General features: G+C 55.9%; 1 protein-coding gene across 3 annotated transcripts in view; it reads left to right on the forward strand.

Moving 5' to 3' along the window:
• Positions 1-19,212, forward strand: part of Cabin1 (calcineurin binding protein 1) — a 121,113-nt gene extending 101,901 nt beyond the window's left edge. For all 3 annotated transcript variants that reach the window (XM_032888234.1, XM_032888236.1, XM_032888235.1), the window contains exons 30-37: positions 6,853-7,016; positions 7,727-7,823; positions 8,186-8,866; positions 10,026-10,100; positions 12,319-12,586; positions 17,306-17,470; positions 18,280-18,506; positions 18,688-19,212. In XM_032888234.1, the coding sequence (XP_032744125.1) occupies positions 6,853-7,016; positions 7,727-7,823; positions 8,186-8,866; positions 10,026-10,100; positions 12,319-12,586; positions 17,306-17,470; positions 18,280-18,506; positions 18,688-18,831 (1,821 nt within the window). In that variant the 3' untranslated portion in view covers positions 18,832-19,212. The remainder of the gene's footprint in view (positions 1-6,852; positions 7,017-7,726; positions 7,824-8,185; positions 8,867-10,025; positions 10,101-12,318; positions 12,587-17,305; positions 17,471-18,279; positions 18,507-18,687) is intronic.
• The last annotated feature ends 1,710 nt before the right edge of the window (positions 19,213-20,922 follow it).

Genomic DNA, 20,922 nt, shown 5'->3' on the forward strand with positions numbered 1-20,922 from the left:
CAGATAGAGCCCCTGAAGGCCCCAGGCAAACTCAGACCCCTTGACTGGGGAGCCTGGGAAGGTGGAGAGGGGAAATTTCCCTACCATCTGCCTAGTAGCCCAGCTGCTCCCTCAGGCCGAGTGTCCCTGGTCTCCTCAAGTGCTGTCTACACTGCTGTCTCCTCAATTGCTTTTTCCTTATCAGTACCTTTGTGTGGTACCCAGGTGGCTCCCTTACAACCTTTCTCGGTGCCCCAGATGAGATCTTCGCTCCTCTGCCCTCCTGCCTGGCCTGGTGCCCTCCTGGGTGTGAGCCTGAGAATGGCAAATCAGAGCAAGTGTCGCGTCTCAGACCTGTGTGTGGAGCAGCTTCAGAGGGCAACTGAGCCTGGCAGGACCAAGGCTGACGGCCGCCTCCCGCAGTAGGCCTGCAGGACCGAGGCTGACGGCCGCCTCCCGCAGTAGGCCTGCAGGACCGAGGCTGAAGGCCGCCTCCCGCAGTAGGCCTGCAGGACTGAGGCTGAAGGCCGCCTCCCGCAGTAGGCCTGCAGCACTTTAACTCTGGGAGACGCCTGTGCTGCTAGTGGAGGGACACCAGTCATGCAGGCCATGCGTGCTGTGTGCCAGGACTGTGCCGGTTCTCAGCTGAATAGGAAGCATGTGGTTCAGAACCCTGCCAGCTCCGTCCTTCGGGAGTGTTAGAGGTGAGGCCATGAGGAGAGGCTCTCAGGGGAGGAGGCTAGCCCCTGCTTCCTAGTCCACTCTCACTGGACATCCTGAGCGGGTCATCTACACTCGGTTGCACTCTGGGAAAAAAGAACTGGGTATCTTGGGGTATCTCTGCCAGTGTAGCAACAGAATGAAACTGAGCACCCCACCACCACCACTCATAGCTCTTGTCTCAGCCAGTTCCTTCCCCCAGCTTCTTTCCTTTCTGGCTTTTCCAGGCCTCCTAGGCCCTCTGTCCGTGCCTTAGAGAGGGAAGGGGTTCTAGGAGGATCTGTGACAGAAAGATAGAAGTCTCAGAATAGCCACAGGCAGTTGGCTCTGGGCTGAGTAAAGAGCCTGTTCCACAGACATCAGGTCAGGTATTGAGGTCCAGAAGTACACGTGGATGAGCTCCTCCATGTACACTGAGGCCCACAGCCAGTATATACAGGCTATGAGAAGAAGGGAAAAGAGGAGTCTGGGTCTCCACAGGAACCGCTCCCCCTAACCACAGAATGGTGGGGACGTTCGGAGGTGGGAGCACAGGCATAGCCTTACCCAGGCAGTGCTCCATGCCTACAGGAGCCACTGCTGCGTGCTCCCTCTGTGGTGTTCCACACGCCAAGATGGCCATGAGTGGAAGGCAAAGCCTCCCCTCCCACACTGCTCTCCAGTCCATCGTGAGTAGATGAGCATCTATGAGTGCTACCACAGGCTTACACACTACCTCCACTCACGTACGCGCTCTCTACTCCCGAGAAAGGCTTCGGGAACCCTCAGAGCAGCGACCATGCCCCAGTCCCATGTACCCAGACCCATGCTCCTGTGAGGTGTTGCTCCTGAAAGAATCCGTCCCTGCTGCCCCATAGCAGTCAGAGGACGCAGCGGCTGTGGGGACGGTTGGGACTTGTGTCCAACCTTCAGCCCACAGTCTGGGACCCCATAAATCATTCAGTTGTTAGTGTGTGTTTCAGTGACTTCATCTGTCCTTAAGGAGCCCAGAACCACTCTGAGGAGCAGAGATGGGCTGAGAGGCTGGCCGTGAAGTGCTTGGCGTGTAGGAGAAACCTGAGTACAGTGTGGTATTTGGAAGTACGCTGAGGCTGCTGGGAAGGCCCGAATGCCTACAGCACAGTCCTCTGACCATGCACTATCCCCAGCCACACTGACCACCAGAGTGCCACAACCCAGGAACCGTGAGGCTGATTCAAGGGTGTGTATGCCTGCCGGGAGGTGAAAGCACAGTTCTCAGGGAACTCCTGTAGCTCCTGATGCTCTGACTCCCACACGGCTGCCAGCTCTCAGACGTGTGCTTCTGCTCCCGCTGTCCCTCAGCCCAGGACATGCACTCTGCAGGCTCACCCCGTCTGCCTCCCTTCATAAAGGAGCCTGCCGCTCTTGTCTTCCATGCTAGCCCTAGCTCACTCCACACTCTGGCTTCTCCCTGTCACCTGCCGGAGGTCCATGCCTTTCTCGTCTGGGTTTGGGGTCGGGCGCTGTGCAGCCTCTGCCTAGCCCACACCTTCTCCCCTGCGGGCTGTGGTGAAGGAGACAGAACAGAGCAGATGTCTACCTGGTTCATCCTGAGAAAGCGCCTGACTCCTCCTCTGGAGGTGGGCTTGGTGGGGGCAGTCAGAAGGATGAGTTCTAGTTTGCCTCCTTTGGAGAGGACTGTGCCCAGTGCATCCTGGAGCTGTAAACACGGAAGCCAGATTCTGCTCAGCTCAGGCAGAAGGCACACTTGGCTTGTTTTCTGCCCTGCTGGCTCGTGACTGCCCTTTCTCAGTACAGCTATCTCCAAAGGCCAGCTTGGTGGCCACAGGACACCCCTACCCTGCCTCCTACCCAGGTTTCTCTCCATCTGCATACAGCCCCGTGCTGAGAGGGCAAAGCACTATTCCCAAGGGCCCCTGCTAGGAGTTTACCTGCTAGCTGCATGCCCTTGGAAGGGAAGGACTCTGTTCAGGAAACAGAGAGGAGATGGTACCCAGTAAGTTCAAGAGTCCTGTGGGACATGGGAATGCGCATGAGGGGTAAAGGAAGCGGAACTTGCCCAGCAAGTGTGTGGGGCAGCACGGCTGTCTCCGGAGAAGGCCGGACGAAGCTGGAGCAGGGCCCTAAGGGCTCATCGGAATACTTGTCAGGGTGCCCGCACTTCCTTCTGCTTTCCCTGGACCCTGCCTCATTCGTTGTGAAATGAGTACTGTTATAAAAGGGGGTGAGATGCACTGTGCAGGGGAATGAGACCCAGATGCTGAGGACAGAGACCTCTGCTAACAGAGCTTTCCTGTAGGGAAGTAGGTGTGTTTAAGAACTTATGGCCTGTGTTGTTTTCTCCTTCCCCTGGTACTAAAGGTGATTCCATTGCAGTCATGTGCCTTACCTGCCTGCCGGGCCTTTGATAGCCCCCAGAGGGGCTGCCTCCTTCTCCTCCTCTCTTCCTCCTCCTCCTCCTCCTCCTCCTCCTCCCCTTGCCTGGGGAGGTGACTGCATGCTACATACCATCAATTCTTAGCTTAGGGAGTGTGAGCCTTCACGGGAGCCCTGGCCTCCTGTGCCTTAACATCCGCCAAGTACTTTCTACCTCCCCAACCCACCCTACATGTGGCCAGACACCAGTTATTGCAGGGAGCACCTCCTCAGCTCAGTTTTTCATGGTGTGACAGCCTTCTCGTGGCTGGGTGGGCTGTGCAACTGGTCAGAATCACCACATTGCCCTGGCACTGGTGACTTTTTAGGCAGAGTCTGTTTACCTCAGAAAGCTCCCAGCTCCCGTGGGGCATCATGCATGCTTGGAGCTTGGAAGAGCTTCGTTTGCTGTGAACGCAGTTGTCTCTTACCTGCCCCACACAGTTGAACATGGAGATTTCAGGTGGCAGGGCAGTTAGGATTCCTTGGCACAAAGAACCTGTACCCAGTAAAATGGGAGGCGGAAAGCTTTCAAGATGGATGCCCCACCTACTCTGCCAAGTTTGTGTCAGGCCCCTCAGAGCTAGAGCTAAAGCAGACCGACCCTGGCCAGGACCCCTGCCAGCTCCAAAGCCATCGTCTGTAAGGCTGGCCTCAAGTTGTCTCCATCGTGTCACAGAGCGGCAAGCCAGGGAGCCTCAGAGGAGAGGGACCATATGTCACACTTGGGCCTGGAAAACACTGAGAAACTTGGCTGGGCAGAGGATGCGAAAGGACAAACAGGCCCACGTGCATAGAATCCAAAGGACTCCAGAAGTTAGAGAGCAGTCAGGTAAGGTAGAAATTTAAAACACACCAACAGTGCCTGGCTTGGTACACACCTAAATAATTAATCCAGGTTGATCAAGAGTTCAAAACCCGTGTGTGTGTGTGTGTGTGTGTGTGTGTGTGTGTGTGCGTGTGTGTGGTCACCTGTCTCATACAAGGGCTAGGCATATACCTCAGTGGTTTAACAACCCTTGTGTAGCACACCCAAGGCCCTGGTGCCAGTTGATGTTGACTCAGTTCCTGGCGGGCAGCCCTGTGCCATGTAGAAAATAGCGTTCTACGGATTGTAACCAGAGTTGACACTAGCCATCACCAGTGTTGGTTAGCTCCAGTTTGTCTAACTGATATGAGAGCTGGCATGCTAGCATCCAGAGTAGATGGGCATTGGAACCCAACTACCTTTAGCTGAGGACCCTTTCTCTGTTCTTCCTCAGCCTGCCTGTGTCTGCACTCCAGGACTACTAACTGGCTTAGAGGCTGTACTGAACACTGGGGAGCAGTGTCCCTTCCTCAGTGCCTCTGTCTGCTCCTAGAGGAGAGTCCTCCCCATTCTAATCATAGCACCACTCAGTGCAGTTCAGAAGAGCAAATGTAAATGGTGGGGCTGAAGGAGTTGGTTTTCTGAGACGATTTCTCTGTGTAGCTCTGATTGCTCTGCTGACCAGGCTGGCCTCCGACTCACAAAGCTCTGCCTGCCTTTGCCTCCTGAGCACTGGGACTGAGGGTGTGAGCCACCACTCCTGACTCTGAATTCACGTCTGAGAAGCTGGGCAGCCCTTGTACCATTCTCAGGTCTGGAGAAAAGTATCCTCTGACTAACCTGGGTCATCCAGGGCTTTGCACACAAAGTGGGGAGACATCTCTGAAGCTAGGTTGATTCTAGGCCTCCCCAGGGTGGAGGGGTACAGTCTGGAGATCAAGGAGAGCATCTGGGCACGCCCAGGTCTCGGGTGAGCCAAGGCATCTCTACCGTCCACACGGAAGAGCGGCTGCAGCCAGCTGTGGGGGTTGGGACAGGTGTGGAGGCTTCCCTCCGAAGACCCACAGGGGTCTTTTCCTCACAGTTGTGGGAGAACTCCATGTATGATGTCTGGACGATGCCTCCTCAAGAAACAGAACCCTTCCCTAGCCTCAGTGCTGGGCCATGAATATGTTCATGGCCACTGTAGTCTATGTTAGGCTATCCTTAGTCCTAGGAGCAGAGAGGTAGCCTGGGGTCCTACACACACACACACACACACACACACACACACACACACACACACACACACACACACACACACACACACACACGCAGTGGCTTTTTATAAAGCTGTTACAGACATACATGTGAGGAATATATATATTATATATAATCGTGTTTGTTCTCCTGGGTATGGGTGTTCTCACCCTCTAGCCTGTTAGGTGGACCCTCCCTGAAGGCCAGGGTGGAGGCTATGGGGCCAAGGCCTAAGGGTGTTAAGCTTCTCAAGGCCTCCCTTATCAGCTCAAGGTTAAAGATGCCCTGCCTCCTGCCCCTTCCCTCTGACCTTCTAGAACATGGGTTTATAGAGCATGGGTTTATACCGCTGTACATAGACCACTAATAGACAGCAAGGAGCCATGAAGAGAGGGCCCCCGTGGATGCTCCTGTAATCCCTGTGACTGGCACTCGACACCCAGAAACCCCGCCTGTCAAGATCCGGCCTGTGCTAGCTGGAGCTTCTCAGGGGTTGACTACAGGGGCCCCACTGTTAATGTGCCAGCTTCTTCCAGGCCACCAAGGTCCTGTGTCAGACAAGTCTCCTGAGTGTTCACACATCACTCCTTCCCTCTAGCATCCTTGTTACCCCTGATGGGCCCCAATGTTGTTGAAAATATTTAATCCCAATCCAGGGTTTCTGCTCCGTCTTTAATACACATAACCTTCATAATAAGCCTTAATCAGCACGAGAGCTGGGCAGGTGTCTGTCTATCCTCTCTGCTGTTGTGTCCATTTCCCAGCCAGTAATCCCATTAGATGATTTGCCGTGTTTTGTCTGGATTGCTCTTAACCCCATAGTCAGCCCATGTGGCCATTATTTTAAGAATCTTACCCAATGGAGGCTTCTCTCTTCTCCCTTTTTCCCACCTCGATGACCCCCAAGCCCGGGAACCCTAAACCCCACCTATGTCTCTTCTGCCCAGCTTGGCTGTCTGCATCTTTATTCGCCAATCAGGGATAACTTGGGGAGCAGGGTCACCTGGGTCTGTGTGTGCTGTCTGGGAGCAACCAGTATTTAGCATAGCAAAGGACCAAACCTCAACATGCCAGTGGGCGTCAGACGCCAGGCTTGACACAGGGTCCTACCAGGGCACGGGTGGGGGGTGGGGGCAGGGTAAGGGGCAATGCCTTGTGGTTAGATACGGACGAAGGGAGAGGGGAGGAGAGACTACCAAAGCAAACTGATATAACAGGTGTTGGGGGCCTGGGTATCCTGGGGGCTGCAGTCGATTTCCTGGATCAGCTGGGGCAGGAGTTGAGGGAAGTGGGTCTGCAGGGGCTGGTCCTCCAGCAGCAGCTGCTAGAGTGGCCAGTTCTGGTTCCTTATTGTCTCCCCTGGGAGTCGTTCCTGCATCTCTGCACAGTGGTTGTGCAGAGAGCGTGCCCACTGTGTGAAAGCCACCATAGGAAACAGGTCCAGGAAAGGATACATCCACATGAAAAGAAGGGGCTGGTGTGACTGTGGAAAATGGTTAGAACCTTACATGGCCTGTCCTCTGCCATGGATGAAAAGGGAACAGCAGAGGTTGCTGCACTCCCGTCCTCCTCCAGCTGACACGAAGAGGCTGAGAAGCCCTGGCTAGGCCCTGTGCACAGTGGCAGGCTTGAGGGGACTTGAGGCAGGGTGCCCTAAGGCTCCAGAGGCGGTCACCTCCCTTAGCCTGTCCTTGCCCACCATCCCACAGGGCATCTGGCGGATCCCCGTGGATGAGATTGACCGGCCCGGCAGCTTCGCCTGGCACATGAACCGCTCCATCGTGCTGCTACTCAAGGTTCTAGCCCAGCTCCGGGACCACAGCACCCTGTTGAAGGTGTCCTCCATGCTGCAGCGGACACCAGACCAGGGCAAGTGAGTGAGCCACACACACAGCCAGGCCTGTCCCCATTGCTCGCCCCTGGCTCGGAGGTCTGTCGGTCCGGAAGCCCCAGCCTTCTGTCTCTCCTGAGGGGCATCTCTTATCCTGGCATCTGGAACACAAACCCGCCATCCCTCCTGCCCAGCCTGGACGCTCAGAGGCACTAACTAGCGTGGGTGTAGGGAGTAGACATCCTGAAAGTCTGAAAGTAGCCCTGGCCCCAGGGAAGCAGGAGGCAGGCAGCAGAGGCCGTGGGCCTCTACAGGCAGCATAGTTTCTTGGCCAGAAGGCTGGGACACTGCAGAGTGTCTGCTACAGCTGTCAAGTGTAGAGGTTGGGGATGCTATACCTGGAGATGCAGCTGACACAGGGCTAGCCTGGCCTGGCTGTGAAGCGTAAGCATCCCAGCCTGAGGGAGAGGAACTTAGCCCCCAAGCCTCCCCTGAGCCATCACTTAGCCCACCATAGCCCTGACCTCTGTCTGACCTGTACTTCAGAGGGCTCAGGGCAGCCACTGGGACCACAGTCAGAGACTCACTAAATATGAAGTGTGTGATCCAGAAAGCACTTTAGGGGGACAGACCTAACTAGGTGGGCACATAGTCACGGGGCTTTGGGTGGAAGTAAGGTGCTGACTCCTCACTCGGCTGCACAGTATGGCCTCTGACACTGCCCCACCATTTCTGTCTCCGTATGACCGCAGGAAATATCTGCGAGATGCTGACCGCCAGGTGCTGGCACAGCGCGCCTTCATCCTCACTGTGAAGGTGCTGGAGGACACACTGAGTGAGCTTGCAGAGGTACGTCAGCCTGTCACAGCCCTCACCCCAGGCCTCGTGCACAAGGGCCAGGGTCCCAGGTCTCTGCGGCAGCCACAAGTAATGGCCTGCACAAGTCCTCTCCACATCAGCTCCCCAGAAGGCTCACATCACAACGCTCCTGGAAAGCCAGGCTGTGCCATCCCAGAAGCAGTGTGCATGAGTTGCATTGCCCAGCCTGCCCCACACCTGCTCGTGTGTGAGGGAGCGGAGCTGCCAGAGGAACGTGACGGTAGCCCTGCTTGTCGGCTGGCACGCGGCACGGCTAGAGTGGCATTGGGTAGAGGGACCCACCGAGGCTCTGACACAGGCAGAGCACAGTAACTTGTCTGCTTCCCTTGTAGGGGTTAGAGCACCCAGGATCCAAGGCCTGTGGCCTCTCTGGAGCCAGGATGACCACCGATGTCTCACACAAAGCCAGTCCCGAGGATGGCCAGGAAAGCCTCCCACACCCCAAGAAGCTACCTCTGGCTGATGGCTCAGGACCAGGGCCTGAGCCAGGGGGCAAAGTGGGCCCTCTCCACCAATTGCCAGTGGCCACAGACACAAGGGACAACACAGAGCAGGGTGGGGAGCCAAAGGACAAAGAGCGTCCCCCGGTGGGGCCCACAGAACCCATGGACACCGGCGAGACTGCTGCTCGCCACCCAGACTTGGAACCGACGCCACGTCTGTTGCCAGGCGGCCGCCCCCCAAGGGACCGGGGTCCCGAGAGCCGCTCTGCTGAGCTTTCCCTGGAGGAGCTAAGCATCAGCACCCGGCAGCAGCCTGCCCCACTTGTACCATCCCCAGTAACCCCCACCACAGCTGCTGCTCCCACTACCATGGGGGCCAGGGCAGCGGGGCACCCCGAGGAGGCACCGCCAAGGCCTAATCGAAAGAGGAAACTCCTGGAGGACACAGAGTCTGGCAAGACGCTCCTTCTGGACGCCTACCGTGTGTGGCAGCAGGGCCAGAAGGCCATGGCCTATGACCTGAGCCGCATTGAGAAGATCATGTCGGAGACTTACATGCTCATCAAGCAGGTGGGCGGCTCGCGCACGGATCCTGGGCTGCAGCCCCACCCTGAGGTGTGGGCACTAGGGTTGTGCCCACTGTTTTAACACTGGCACTTTGGGGGGTGGTTTTCTGCTCTTTTGGAGGGAAGGTTGGGGTTGTGTTTTTTATTTTTGAGATTTTCTCTGAGGAACAGGCAATAAGTTTAGACACAGAAAACAATGAGGTGTACAGTGAATTTATCCTCTAAGAAAGATGAAACTAGGGTCCAGCACAGGAGTGTGGAAGCCCTCGTCTGCGCACTGTGAGCGCTGCTTCCTGAAGTGGGGGGGCTGTGGTACCCAGCCTAAGGAGCAGAGCCAGGAGTCCGATCATGGCAGCCCGAAAGTTTGATCCCCACCCCACAGACAGATGCACTTTTCTCCATAGGAAGAATCTGCAGAACCTGTGAGCAGTACAGATGGAGTGACTGTCCGGAGTGGTCAGTTCTTCCGAGCACCTCTGAGATTAGCATTATGACTCCTCTGACTTCCCAGAACAGTGTGGCGCTGCTGCTTTTCTTGTCGTTTCCTACGTTGCCTGTTCCCATCTCTCCTTTAAGTCACACCTGCTCGTTCAGGATTACCCTGTGACTGCCACATGTGTTAGCTCTCAGTCCGTGCTGAACACTTAGTGTGCCATCCTACCTGGCGTTTCAGAAGGCACCTCTCCCTGTTATCAACAACTCCCCCAAAAGATAGATCAGAACCCAGCCTGTGACAGCCACTGAAGCAGCTGAGCCGATAGGGTCTTGCCGTGCGGCTCAGGCTGGCCCGAGACACTTAATCTGCCTCTGACTCCCTAGTGCCGACATTAAAAGCATGGACCACCAAGCCCAGCTCTCAGATGAATTGGAAAGTTTCACTGGAGCCCGAGGCCTCTGTCTGTTCTCAGCCCTTAAGGACATAAATAACTGACCATGGAAAAAAATAACTTGAAGTAGCCTGAGGGTTGACTGGGACCAGTCCTGACACAAGCAGTTGGTACCTGGACCTTTGGCCTGCATCCCCACCTGGATGACAGTCTCGGGTGCTAGGTGTGGTCCTCACTGAGGACAGTCCACATAGGAGTGACCTTCTTAGGCTGGTAATGCAGAGCAGGTCAGGTGCTGTGGCCCAGGTTCCCTAATTTGGCCATCTCTCTGTTCAGGTGGACGAGGAGACTGCACTGGAGCAGGCTGTGAAGTTCTGTCAGGTCCACCTCGGGGCTGCTGCCCAGAGACAGGTAAGCTGTCCTGCACACCCACACACCCCAGCGGCTCCCCAGTGTCCGCCAGCTGCTCATGCTGATCCTGTCCCACACCAAGGCTTGGGTTGCTGTCCCAGAAGCAAGTCCGCCCTGAAGCCGGTGGCTGTGGTCATCGTGGGCCCAGGGCGGAGGAGCGGGAAGTATCTAGGCTTCTGGAAAACGGGTCAGTACCCTGACAGGACTCAAGACATACATGTGGGACCTTCATAGGTAGGAAGGACAGCATCTAGTCATCTGGTTTCAGCTAGGAAGGGGCCTCACCTTCGTGGCTCGTAGAGAAGTGATACCAGAACTGATCTAACTAGTATCAAACAGCCAGGAACATGGGGTGGAGGCAGGCAGTGACATGGGGTCACTGAATATGATGGGGACCAGGGCTCATTCCAAGCCAGGGTATCCAGGTGCTGATAGGTGAAGATGTCAGAATTCCAAGATGGTGGGAAAGGCTGCCATGTTGGGTAGCTGTGAGAGCCAGGCCTTGCTGGGGTAGGCTAAGAGAAGCCCCCATAAGGTAGAGCTGATGATCAGATGAGGCGGTGCACACCTCCTTTACGCCTGGTACTCAGAAGGCAAAGGCAAGTGGATCTCTGTTAGTTTGAGGCCAGCCTGGTCTACATAGAGAGGTCTTCTCAAAATAAAAAAAAAACCACGGGAGGAAGGGGTTTCCTATGTTTTATCATGCCAAGAGTTGGGCAGAGGGAGGTGGGCCCAGCAGGATGAAAAGCCATACTCTCCCAGAGCCTGGAGAGCCTGCAGGCCAGAGGGTGCCTTAGTCTTAGCTCAAAAAAGGCAAGACAGCCTTTTTGTTAGTGGTCATGAGTCGTCGTCCATGTCATTGCTGGTCTGGCTTCTCGTGCTAGGGGTAGCCCAAGTGTTTTGGGGTACTTGTCCTAGGAGCACCAGCAGCTGGCAGGTGTCTGTCTTAGGGGTCCAGACAGGCTTCCTCTTGGTGGAATAGAGCATGAGGTCATCAACACTGCCTAGACTCTAGATCAAAGGAAGTCCAGGGATTCACCTTTGAGCATGTGGGCTGTCGTCAGCCTCCTATAGGAGGATCAGAGTCCTTGGTAGGATGGACCAAGGAGCCAGCAGACATCATCACTTGGTTATTGCCCCAGACTTCTTGTATATAGCTAGACAGACTACTACTATGTAGTTCAGGCTAGCCTGTAACTTATGGCAAGCCTCCTGCCTCAGCTTCCTGAATGCTGGGATTATAAGTGTGTACCTCTGGGTACAGCTTACATCTGACTTTGAAGGGACTTAAGTGACAAACCCATACAGGAAGTAGCAAGCACCATGCCTTTACTGGTGCTGTGTTAGCAAGGAATTGAGGACAGGAGAGAGTCTCAAGAGAACTGCTTACAGCCAAGACCTGTACATGTCAGTACACTGGAGTGTGTGGGAGAGGCTGCTGCCAGTGGCTCTTTAAAGAACCTGGCAAGGAAATGGAGGAGACAAAGCTAGACTAGGATCCCTACATTTCAGGCTGCCTGGTGCTAGGCAGTGTCGGGCCTGGTCCCTGGTCACCTGGGATACAAAGCCAGAGTAGAGGAGAGCCAGCCAAGTGGTCCTCAGCCTGCCACTCCCTCCCCAGGCCGCACTGGGATGGTGTGCCCCTGGGGTTCCTTACCCTGGGTCCTCTCACCACCACATACAGCTCCACTGTTCCTCCCTTGGGGCATCTTAGACAGCTACTTACTGCATCGTCCCACGTGCTTCACCTCTTCTAGGACAAGCTACCTTTAGGCTCCCTCAAGTATCGAGGTGGGTTTCGTGTTCTTCCCCACTGAAAGTCTCAGGTTTGGGGATAGAAAGTCCCTGTCCCAGGTTCACCATTCCTACAGCCCCAAGGTTGGGCCCTACATCATATATAGAGACATAAGTGAATAGGTTCCTCCCAGGCTGGCACTGGGGAGGGGACAGGGAGACAAGCCAGAGGTCTTCGTTGAGGCCCTGCTAGTATGGGTAGATGTCTCCAAGAGAGGGAGGAGCTGGACTCTCGGCTGTGTGTCAGTTGTGTTCGGGTAAAATGTATGTGCTTCTTGTTGGCTGTGCCCGAGAGCTCGGAATGATGTAAGACAAGATGTCGGCGGCCAGAGTCCAGATGAAGTGTCCTACAGGGCTGAACTGGACTGGCATGGGGCAGTGCAGTACCTCATTAACCTTCCTCACTTTGCCTTTGTCTTCACAGGCCTCAGGAGATGCACCCACTACCCCCAAGCACCCCAAGGACAGCCGAGAGAATTTCTTCCCTGCAACAGTGGCCCCCACAGTACCTGACACCACAGCACCTGATGCTCTCCAGCGGCCCAGTGACTCCCACCTCAAGCCTGGGTTGGCTGCTGTCATCACCTGCCCTCCCTCAGCATCAGCCTCTACCCCAGACCTGTCCTCAGACCCTGGAATTCCCCGGCCACACAGGCCAGAGGCCATCCCCAGCAGGGCCCCTCTGAGTCCTGGTAAGTACCATCTCCCTCTACCTGGAAACCTGGGATCTTGACTCTCAGATTCCCCAGAGCCAAGTCCCCTCTACCACAAATCCTTCCCCTGCAGAATTGGCAAAGAAGCATGTGGGGTGTCCTCCAGCAGCCCCAGAGTAACTCTAGGGCTATTGGCTGCTAGTCCAGGTCACAGTTACTAGCAGCATTGGTGGTTCTTGCCCCCAGTGTCTGTCCTGCCTGCACTTGGAATTGTGAGGAGAGGGAACATGTACCACCACTGAAGGGTTTGCTGTTGTCCTAGCTTCTGCCCCAACAGAGCCCCAAATAGGAAGGTTGGCTTTATCCGTGGTAGGGAGGAAGCTAGCTAGTGTAGGCCAGGCTGTGGTGGAAGGCTCTGACCTGGGCAGTCTTCGAGTCCCCAGGTAGTGAGCGCCCAGGACCAGACACGTCCCTACTGTGGGCATGGCAAGTTGGAGGCAGAACCAGGTCAGTGGATTTGTGAAGAAAATGCAGGATAGGATGGAGTTGCACAGGTTAGCTCAGTCAGGTGGGAACCCTCACTCCTGCTGGAAATCAGGAGCCACCAGTCACCAGGGTGGCCGGCATGGCAGGCAGGAGGAAAAAGGCATCAGGCCAGCACACAGGGGAGGATGTGGGTGAGGCTCTGTGCTCCTCACTGCTGCAGCTACTTCTCCGACTTTGTGGTTGACTGTGCCCGGCTCTGCCCACCCCCAGGCCTGCTCCCTGTTGACTCTTAGGGCCGTGGTACCGTGGTCAGGCTCCAGAGACTGAACTAGCAAAGGTGTTCCCTAACCAACTCACTTCTCCAGCAAAGACCAGTCTTCCCACCCTTACTTCTCTCACCCTGGGTCAGGTCCTGGTCTGTGTCCTATACTCCATAGTTGTATGATCACCTGCCCAAACTGGAGCCATCTGTCCATTAGGGCTTGCCTGTCCTCCCAGTCACATTGGGAACTGCCACCTTCAGTCATGGGACCTTGACTATGTCATCTCCCATTTCATCTGCACAGTAGGACAGCTAGCCCCTAGCCATGCTGGAGGCTGGGGTGGGAGAGCCCCTCTCAGCTCCTTCCAGAAGCTCAGTGACAAGCTTGGGGTTTTTTATCAGATGGTCCCCTCAGGTTACCTTGAGGATTGTAGCAGGGAATGGTGAGGGACCTCTGAAGGCCACAGGACAGGGCAGCTAAAGCAGTTTGGGCTCAGGTGAGCATGCACAAAGCTCTAGGTGCCACCCCCCGTCTCCCACCCCCGACCCCCGCTGTCCTGATCACGTCTGCTCACACCACAGGGCTTGGGCTCATGTTAGCGGACATGCTCAGAGCACAGGGGTCAGGGAGCCCTGTTAATGGCTATTAGTGGTGTGGGTCACAGGCCCCTGCCTCAGGTTATCCTACCCTCTGCTTGTCTAGGTCATAGACTAACAATGGCTGGCAGCATGGAGCGAGCATGTCCGGGTTCTCCCGCAGCGTTCCCAACACCTCCTCCCATTTGCAGGGTAGAAAGGAATGAGGTTCCCACCTGATTGAGCCAACCTGCACCTCCATCCCTTCCTGCATTTTCTTCACAAATCCATTGACCGGGTTCTGCCTTCAACTTGTCATGCCCACAGTGCCATGACACCCACCAAGTTGCCTACCCTGGGTCCTGACCCAAGGCCATACCTTGGTGCCCCATGACCTTGGTGAATCTGAGGACTGGGATTCCAGGCCCAGTGTTATGAGGATGTTCCTAGTTCGTGGTCTCCTGTGCAGTTGAATAAAGTCCTTAGCTGATCACCCGAGTGGGTAACAACCTCTCTTTCATAGTGGAGCCTCTTCCCTTGGTTCTGTTGATGTCAGTTATTTGAGTGGGCACAACAGGTAAGCAGCTAGACCACTTTTGAAAGCTGGCTGGCCGGCTGCCTCCAAGCAAGCAAAAGCCTACAGTTCACATCCTATTTTTGGAGATTAGCTCTGGGAAAGAGTACCTACTTCTTTGTGTCTATCCCCAAGTAGTACTCTAATGATTATGGATAGGGACAGCCCTTAGCAAGAACTTGGACCTGGCAGGGAGGCCCAGGCACACTCATCCCCTGACCAGCCTGCCTTCCACTCATATCAGCACGTTTGTGGGGATTTTCCATGATCACCAGAGTTTTCCGAGGTGATGTTGGGACCAGTTTGGAACAGCCTGGTCTGTAGGGCCCATATCCTGCATCTCTGGAACTAGTCGAACCCTCATGGAAAAAGTGCCTCACCGGTTCCGAGATGGCCCGGCTGTGGTAGGCTAGTGTAGCGGTGTGGCTGGGTTAGCTGTCCCTGTTGATGGTACAGCCTGCTTACAGAACCCTTGACGGGCATATGTGAGGGACTTTAATAGCAAAGAGTTAGGACATGGGGGTAGGCGAAGGCTGAGCCGCCTGGGAGCACAGGTGCCTGCACGACACCCTCCCAGGGTGCATGTGGGAGAGCCAGAGGGAAGCTGCTGCCCCACCCACGCTGCCCCAGAGGACTGATCTCACCCCGGCTTAGCCTGCCTGCTGCTGTCTCCCCGTGTAGCCCCAGCCTGTGCCCAGTCCTCATCACCTTAATGAAGGAGAGTCACTTTCTCCTGAAGCTGTCATGTGAAGAAAATAGCACAGCAGGTAGAAAGGAGTTGCCCCAAACAGTATGGAGGGGCCATAATGACAGCTTGGTCCAGGTTCTGAGAGTCCAGAGGAAGTCTGAGCCAAGCCCCCAGGCTCCCGGGACAACCCACACAGACCTGGTGCCAGAGAGCAGGAACATTTTCCTAATGGCATCCTGAGTGGCCAGCACAGCCCTAGTGAGGGGAAGAGGTGGCCTACTTAGTGTCTTCCCCTATGTTGGAGTCTTGGCAGGACTCTCAGTAGTGCCCTTCCTCCTGGTAGCGTCTAGGAAGAAAGCCTGGGCTCCGTGTGGTCCTGAAGCAGGCCTGTGTGAGCCCATGACCAGTTTTCGTTGTTTTGGTTCTGAGATGAGGTTTCTCAGTGGAGTGGTAGCCCTGGCTTCTCACTTCTGCCTGCCTCTGCCTCCCAAGTGGTGGGATTAAAGGCCACCATCATCTGGCCAGTTTTGTTTTTTAAAATATCTTTCTCCACTTTGGGTATTCGGACATAGAACTAAATTCCCAGCAGTGTTTGCTGCTACAGTTGAAGACTGAATGGCAAACAAGGGGGCTTCGGCCACCTGGGCTGCTGCTCCAGGGTTGGACGGGGACACTGAGGGCAGCCCGCACCCATCCTACCCACAGTGCACCTCGGCCCACCTCAGGGAAGTCGGCCCTGCTGATCTGTGCCATCTAGAAAGATGGCGCCCTTGGGAATGTTAGTTTGATTTTGGCTTTTTGAGTAGGGTCTCAAGTCTAGGCTAGCCTCTGGCTGGTCACAGCCATGCTTGTGTCCGCCCCCAACTGAAAGCCAGACGTCTGTCCCCCGACCTGTATGTCCTAACCCCACCTCTGCTGCTCAGGGAACCCCTGTCCAGCCAGCTACATGAGGTGAAGTGCTCCCACCGTGGATGGGTATGGCCGTAGTCAGGACCCAGGGAAGGCAGCACGGTTAGCGTATACTTAGGTTTCTACCCTGCAGTCGGGAGGTAGTGCCAGGAATGCGGCAGGACAGTCCTGAGGTGCTCCATGCTGCTAGCCAGTGTTTGTCTATGACCCAGACAGCCAGGCAGTGAAGACAAGAGAGGGAGTGGCTCAGGTCAGGTGAGGTATGGACTTCTCCAAGTTGGGTGTGGTGGGACATACCTTCCTCAGGAGGCTGAAACTGGACAAGCCCTTGGATTTTTACCCTGAGATACATACCAAGAGCTCTCTTTAGATAAAGAGACAGAAAAGAGGAGACCTTGACTCTGCAGAGGCTTAGGTGGGGCATTTCCATGGCCCCCAGGCCCTCCCTTTCCCCTGAGGAAGGGTGAGAGCTGCTCAGGCTGTGTCCATGAATGAGCAGGAAAGAGTTGGCAAGACCACCACGAGCTGAGGGGGCTGGGGGAGATCCTGACTGGTAAGGCGGGCCCAGCTGTTGTCCCTCTCAGTTCCATCCAACCAGACCTGACCAGTTCCAAGCCCCTGCCTGTGCCCAGCAGGAAGATATGGTTCCCTTGTGTTCTCTGCCTGCTTTGGTGGCTTTTACTCTGGTCGTGATCTCCATTCCTATGACCCAGATGCAGGATGGGTACCCTTGCACATAAGCCCTCTCCTGACGGCCATGGTATCTTACCTAAGTCCAAGAGCTGGGTCCCTGCGAGCAGCTTAGAACAGACATAGTCTTTCTTACTCTCAGGCTTACTCTACCAGGCGCTCCGCCAGGCAGACCCCTCAAGGCCTCTTAGCCGGGCTTCCCACAGATTGTCATTCAGGACAGAAGGACATGGCACCAGCCCATGGAGACCAAGGAGGGCTCCGATTGTGGCCCTGACTGTGTCAGGCCCCTGCACACACGCATGCACACACACACACACACACACACACACACACACACACACACACACACACACCGAGGTATGACACATTTCTTGAAATTACCTGCCAGTGCTTTGCTGGTCCCTGACTCCTGTGGAGATGGAGCACCATCTTGTCCCATTGTCGACCACATTCCCCTGTCACAGGTCCTAGGGCATAGTCAGGGCCTACAAGGCCTGGCACAGAAACATGGGAAGGGGACTTGCTCCGCGGAATGGGAATGTTACCTATAATTGGCCTGTGTCTCTATAGATGGAGAAGAGGTGTCAGGAGTGACAGAGGGTCCCAGCTTTCTATCCCAGGAACCACGGCACAGTCACCAGATGAAAATGGCTGCCACTGGTCCCCTGGCCGAGCAGCACTGCTGGCCAGTGGAGGCTGCTTGCCAGACAGGTGCCGAGCCCACCTTCAGCCAAGGTAAGGCCAGCCAGGAGCAGCCCAGCGCCAGCTCCCACTAGGCCGTACACAGATGGCAGCCACGGGTGGACTTCCCCACAGAGGATGGACAGGGACATATAGAGCAGCACATGGGAGAATAAGGACAACCCCGGCCCTGTCACTGAGGTGTCCCTGTGGGCACTGAGACAAGAACACAGACGTGCCCTCCTTATTCCCTCTCCACCCTACCAGTGAGGCCCTTCAGACCTCTTGGCCAGGTCTCCCACAGACCACTCAAGATGGAAGGACATGGCGCCAGCCCAGAAACCAGGCAGGGTTCTGGATAAGCTCCCGCTCCTTTTAAAGAGATGAGGCTAGAAGAATGTGGAGCCATGCCAGGACAGCTGGGCTGCTCCCAGTTCACGCAGCTCCCTAGAGGCTGCCAGGTTCCAGATCTGCAGTCTGCCATGGCCCTGACTGCCTCCAGGCTCCAAGAGACACAGTCCCTTACTCATCCTGGAGTGGAAGTGGAATGGAATAGTTCAGAGGATAGAGCAGTTGTGTTATCTTGGTGCTGGCGACCCTGAGGAATCCCACAAGAGCCACTAGAGTCGGCTGATGCCTCTGTGAGCCGAGGCTGCTCCTAGCTGCAAGTACAAGCCTAGCATTCCAGGGTCTGCTGCACCAGAGGCGAGCCTAGGGCCCTGACTGTCTACACAGGTAGAAGGCCAGAAAGGCACCCGTGATGTGGGCCCTTTGACTTCCTATAGAAGAACTGAGTCCTTAGCTAAGAGAGGCAGACTAAGGAGGCTAAGTAAGGAAACTCAGGCTCTGAGGTCTCTCAACAGCCACCAGCACCAAGGTCCCCAGCAGTGGAAGTACCCAGACACCTGAGAGCCATCAAGGCAAAGCTGAGTCCAGCAGAGCCAAGTCCCGCCTCCTGCCCAACATGCCAAAGCTGGTGATCCCCTCGGCCACCACCAAGTTCCCCCCTGAGATCACCGTCACACCACCTACCCCCACCCTGCTCTCCCCCAAAGGCAGCATCTCAGAGGAGACCAAGCAGAAGCTGAAGGTGACCGTGGGCACCAGGCAGGGGGCCTGGTGTAGGGGCTCATGATGGGGGTCTGGAAAGGGGCTTGAGTTACTGGGAGAAGGGCCCAAGTTACTATGGGCCCTGGGAGAGAGTTTGGGTTAATGTCAAGAGGTTCAGAGTAAGGCCAGTCACTCCTGACCGTGTCCTGCTCTGTGTGCAGTCTGCCATCCTGTCTGCCCAGTCTGCCGCCAATGTGAGGAAGGAGAGCCTGTGCCAGCCAGCCCTGGAGGTTCTGGAGACATCCAGCCAGGAGTCCTCACTGGAGAGTGAGACAGACGAGGACGACGACTTTATGGACGTATGACGGGTTCACCCAGAGGCAGGGCCCGGGGTCCCTTTGGTCCAGACCCTGGGCAAGGCCAGAAGCCTATTGAGGTATGGTTCCCTGTGGTCTCCTAAGCCTGCCCAGCCCCCTCTTTGCAGCACCCTGCCCTGGTTCAGGCGTCCACAGAGTGTGCTGGTCCAGAGGACGGTACGGCCTGTCTTAGGCACATGCACTGCTGCGGTCTGCACAGCCGGGATGCTGCCGCCGCTTCTTTTTTTAATGAGATACTGACTTTCTCTACAAGCCCGTGTGTACTGCCCAGGCCCACAGTCCAGTGCCGAGGAGACATCAGGAGCCTAGCTCTCCCCACACCCTTTTTTGTCATTGTTGCTTCTTTTTCTAATAAAGATGGAAAATGGTCTCTGACTCTGTTTATCCTGGGGGACATGCACTGATGCAAGGGGCCCCTGCCCTGCCCCTGCCCCTGCCCCTGCCCCTGCCCCTGCCCCTGCCCCTGCCCCTGCCCCTGCCCCTGCCCCTGCCCCTGCCCCTGCCCCTGCCCCTGCCCCTGCCCCTGCCCCGGGGGATTCTTCAGAATCCCCTGGGCTCCACTGGGTAAGGATGGACCTGTGTCTGAGAGGACATTGGGCCTCCTAGAGTTCCTATACTCTTAAGTGGGAAGTCTCAGAGAAGGCAGAGCCTGAGACACCAAGGAATTAGCCAAGAGCACCATGGGAAAGAGCAGCCCAGGAGGGAGGCTTTACTTCATCACAGTTCCCCCCTGACAGGACCAGCTATCCAAGTGTGGTGTCCAGGACAGAATACATGCGGGCCGCTGGCTTTAAGGCAAGCTTTGGAGGCTGGAGAGATGGCGCAGCCCTGAAGAGCTCGCCATGCTCTGCCAGAGGACCTGAATCCAATCCCCAGCACATACGCGGCAGCCCACACGTGCAGTTCTTAACCCCAGCTCCAGGAGAGCTTTCGCTGGTGCTGCACACATGCAGCAAAACAAAAACGTGAGATCTCAGGGGAAACCTAGGAGAAGATCTATGTAGCCCCGCCCTCAGCATCCTGAGTGAGGTTGCAGGCACGTGCCACAACCCTTGACTAAAACCTAGTCACAACAGAAGAAGCCTTCCCTGGGCTCCACACCACTTACCTTGGAGATACTTAAGTTCCAGCACCCCATCCCTGCCCGCCGTGACTGTCAGCCATCTGTCTGTCCTTGCAAACTCTAGACCAGAATGGAGACAAGCCTTAAGCCCATACCCCTTTGTGCCTTCATGGGCTGGGCACAGCCCTCAATCGAGAAGAAAGTATTAACCTAATACAGGGCCATGGATGAGAAACAAGGCTACCCACGATGAGTCCTCACCAGGCCAGCCATCTGGACAGCCAAGACACAGGATAGCAGTCACAGCCATACACCTCTGCTTACCCCTTCCTGTCAGGTTAGGGAGTGCCCTCAATCCTGGGCCTGGGATGTTAGCATAGGCTTCTCCCACCACAGAACCTCAGTGTACACAAAAAGCACCCATCCAGAGCCCCTTGTGGCTTAGGTTAGCAGGTTCTCTTTCTTCTGGAAGGTGGTAACCAAATATGCCTATGGGGTGGCAGGTATAGGGACAGGGAGTGGCTTGGTTCCTCAGATTTCCTCAGACACTCATGGGAGACACGGTGACCTCCACCCCTGACTAGTTCTTGGTAGTCACACTAAGCTAGAGGGGACTAGGCCCATCGAACAATGGGCTGGCTGAGACCCAGGACCAGGGGAGGATCACAGATCAGATGGCTTCAGTTCACAAGCCAATCTCCCGAGCTCCTCAAACACCCCCAACCCCCCGTGAGGCTAGCCAGTGTGTCTACACTGAAAAACTACAGCTTCCCTGTCCTGGTGTCTAGCCCAGGTGACAAGCCCTGAGTAGGAGTCCCAGGTTTGGGGCCTTCGTGAGCCACCCTGGTATCAAGGTCACCTGGAAGCCACCACTAGTTGGTCTCCACCAGTCCTCATCAGGATTCGTTAGCTCCCGGACTGACAACACTGGAGCTAGGCTGGCCTCAGCTCTGGGCTCCTCTGTCTAGGTAGAAGCTGGCTACTAATCAGAAATGCCCCGGTCTCAAGTCCACGCC

This window comes from Rattus rattus, chromosome 18, assembly GCF_011064425.1.
Source record: "Rattus rattus isolate New Zealand chromosome 18, Rrattus_CSIRO_v1, whole genome shotgun sequence".
NCBI lineage: Eukaryota > Metazoa > Chordata > Mammalia > Rodentia > Muridae > Rattus > Rattus rattus.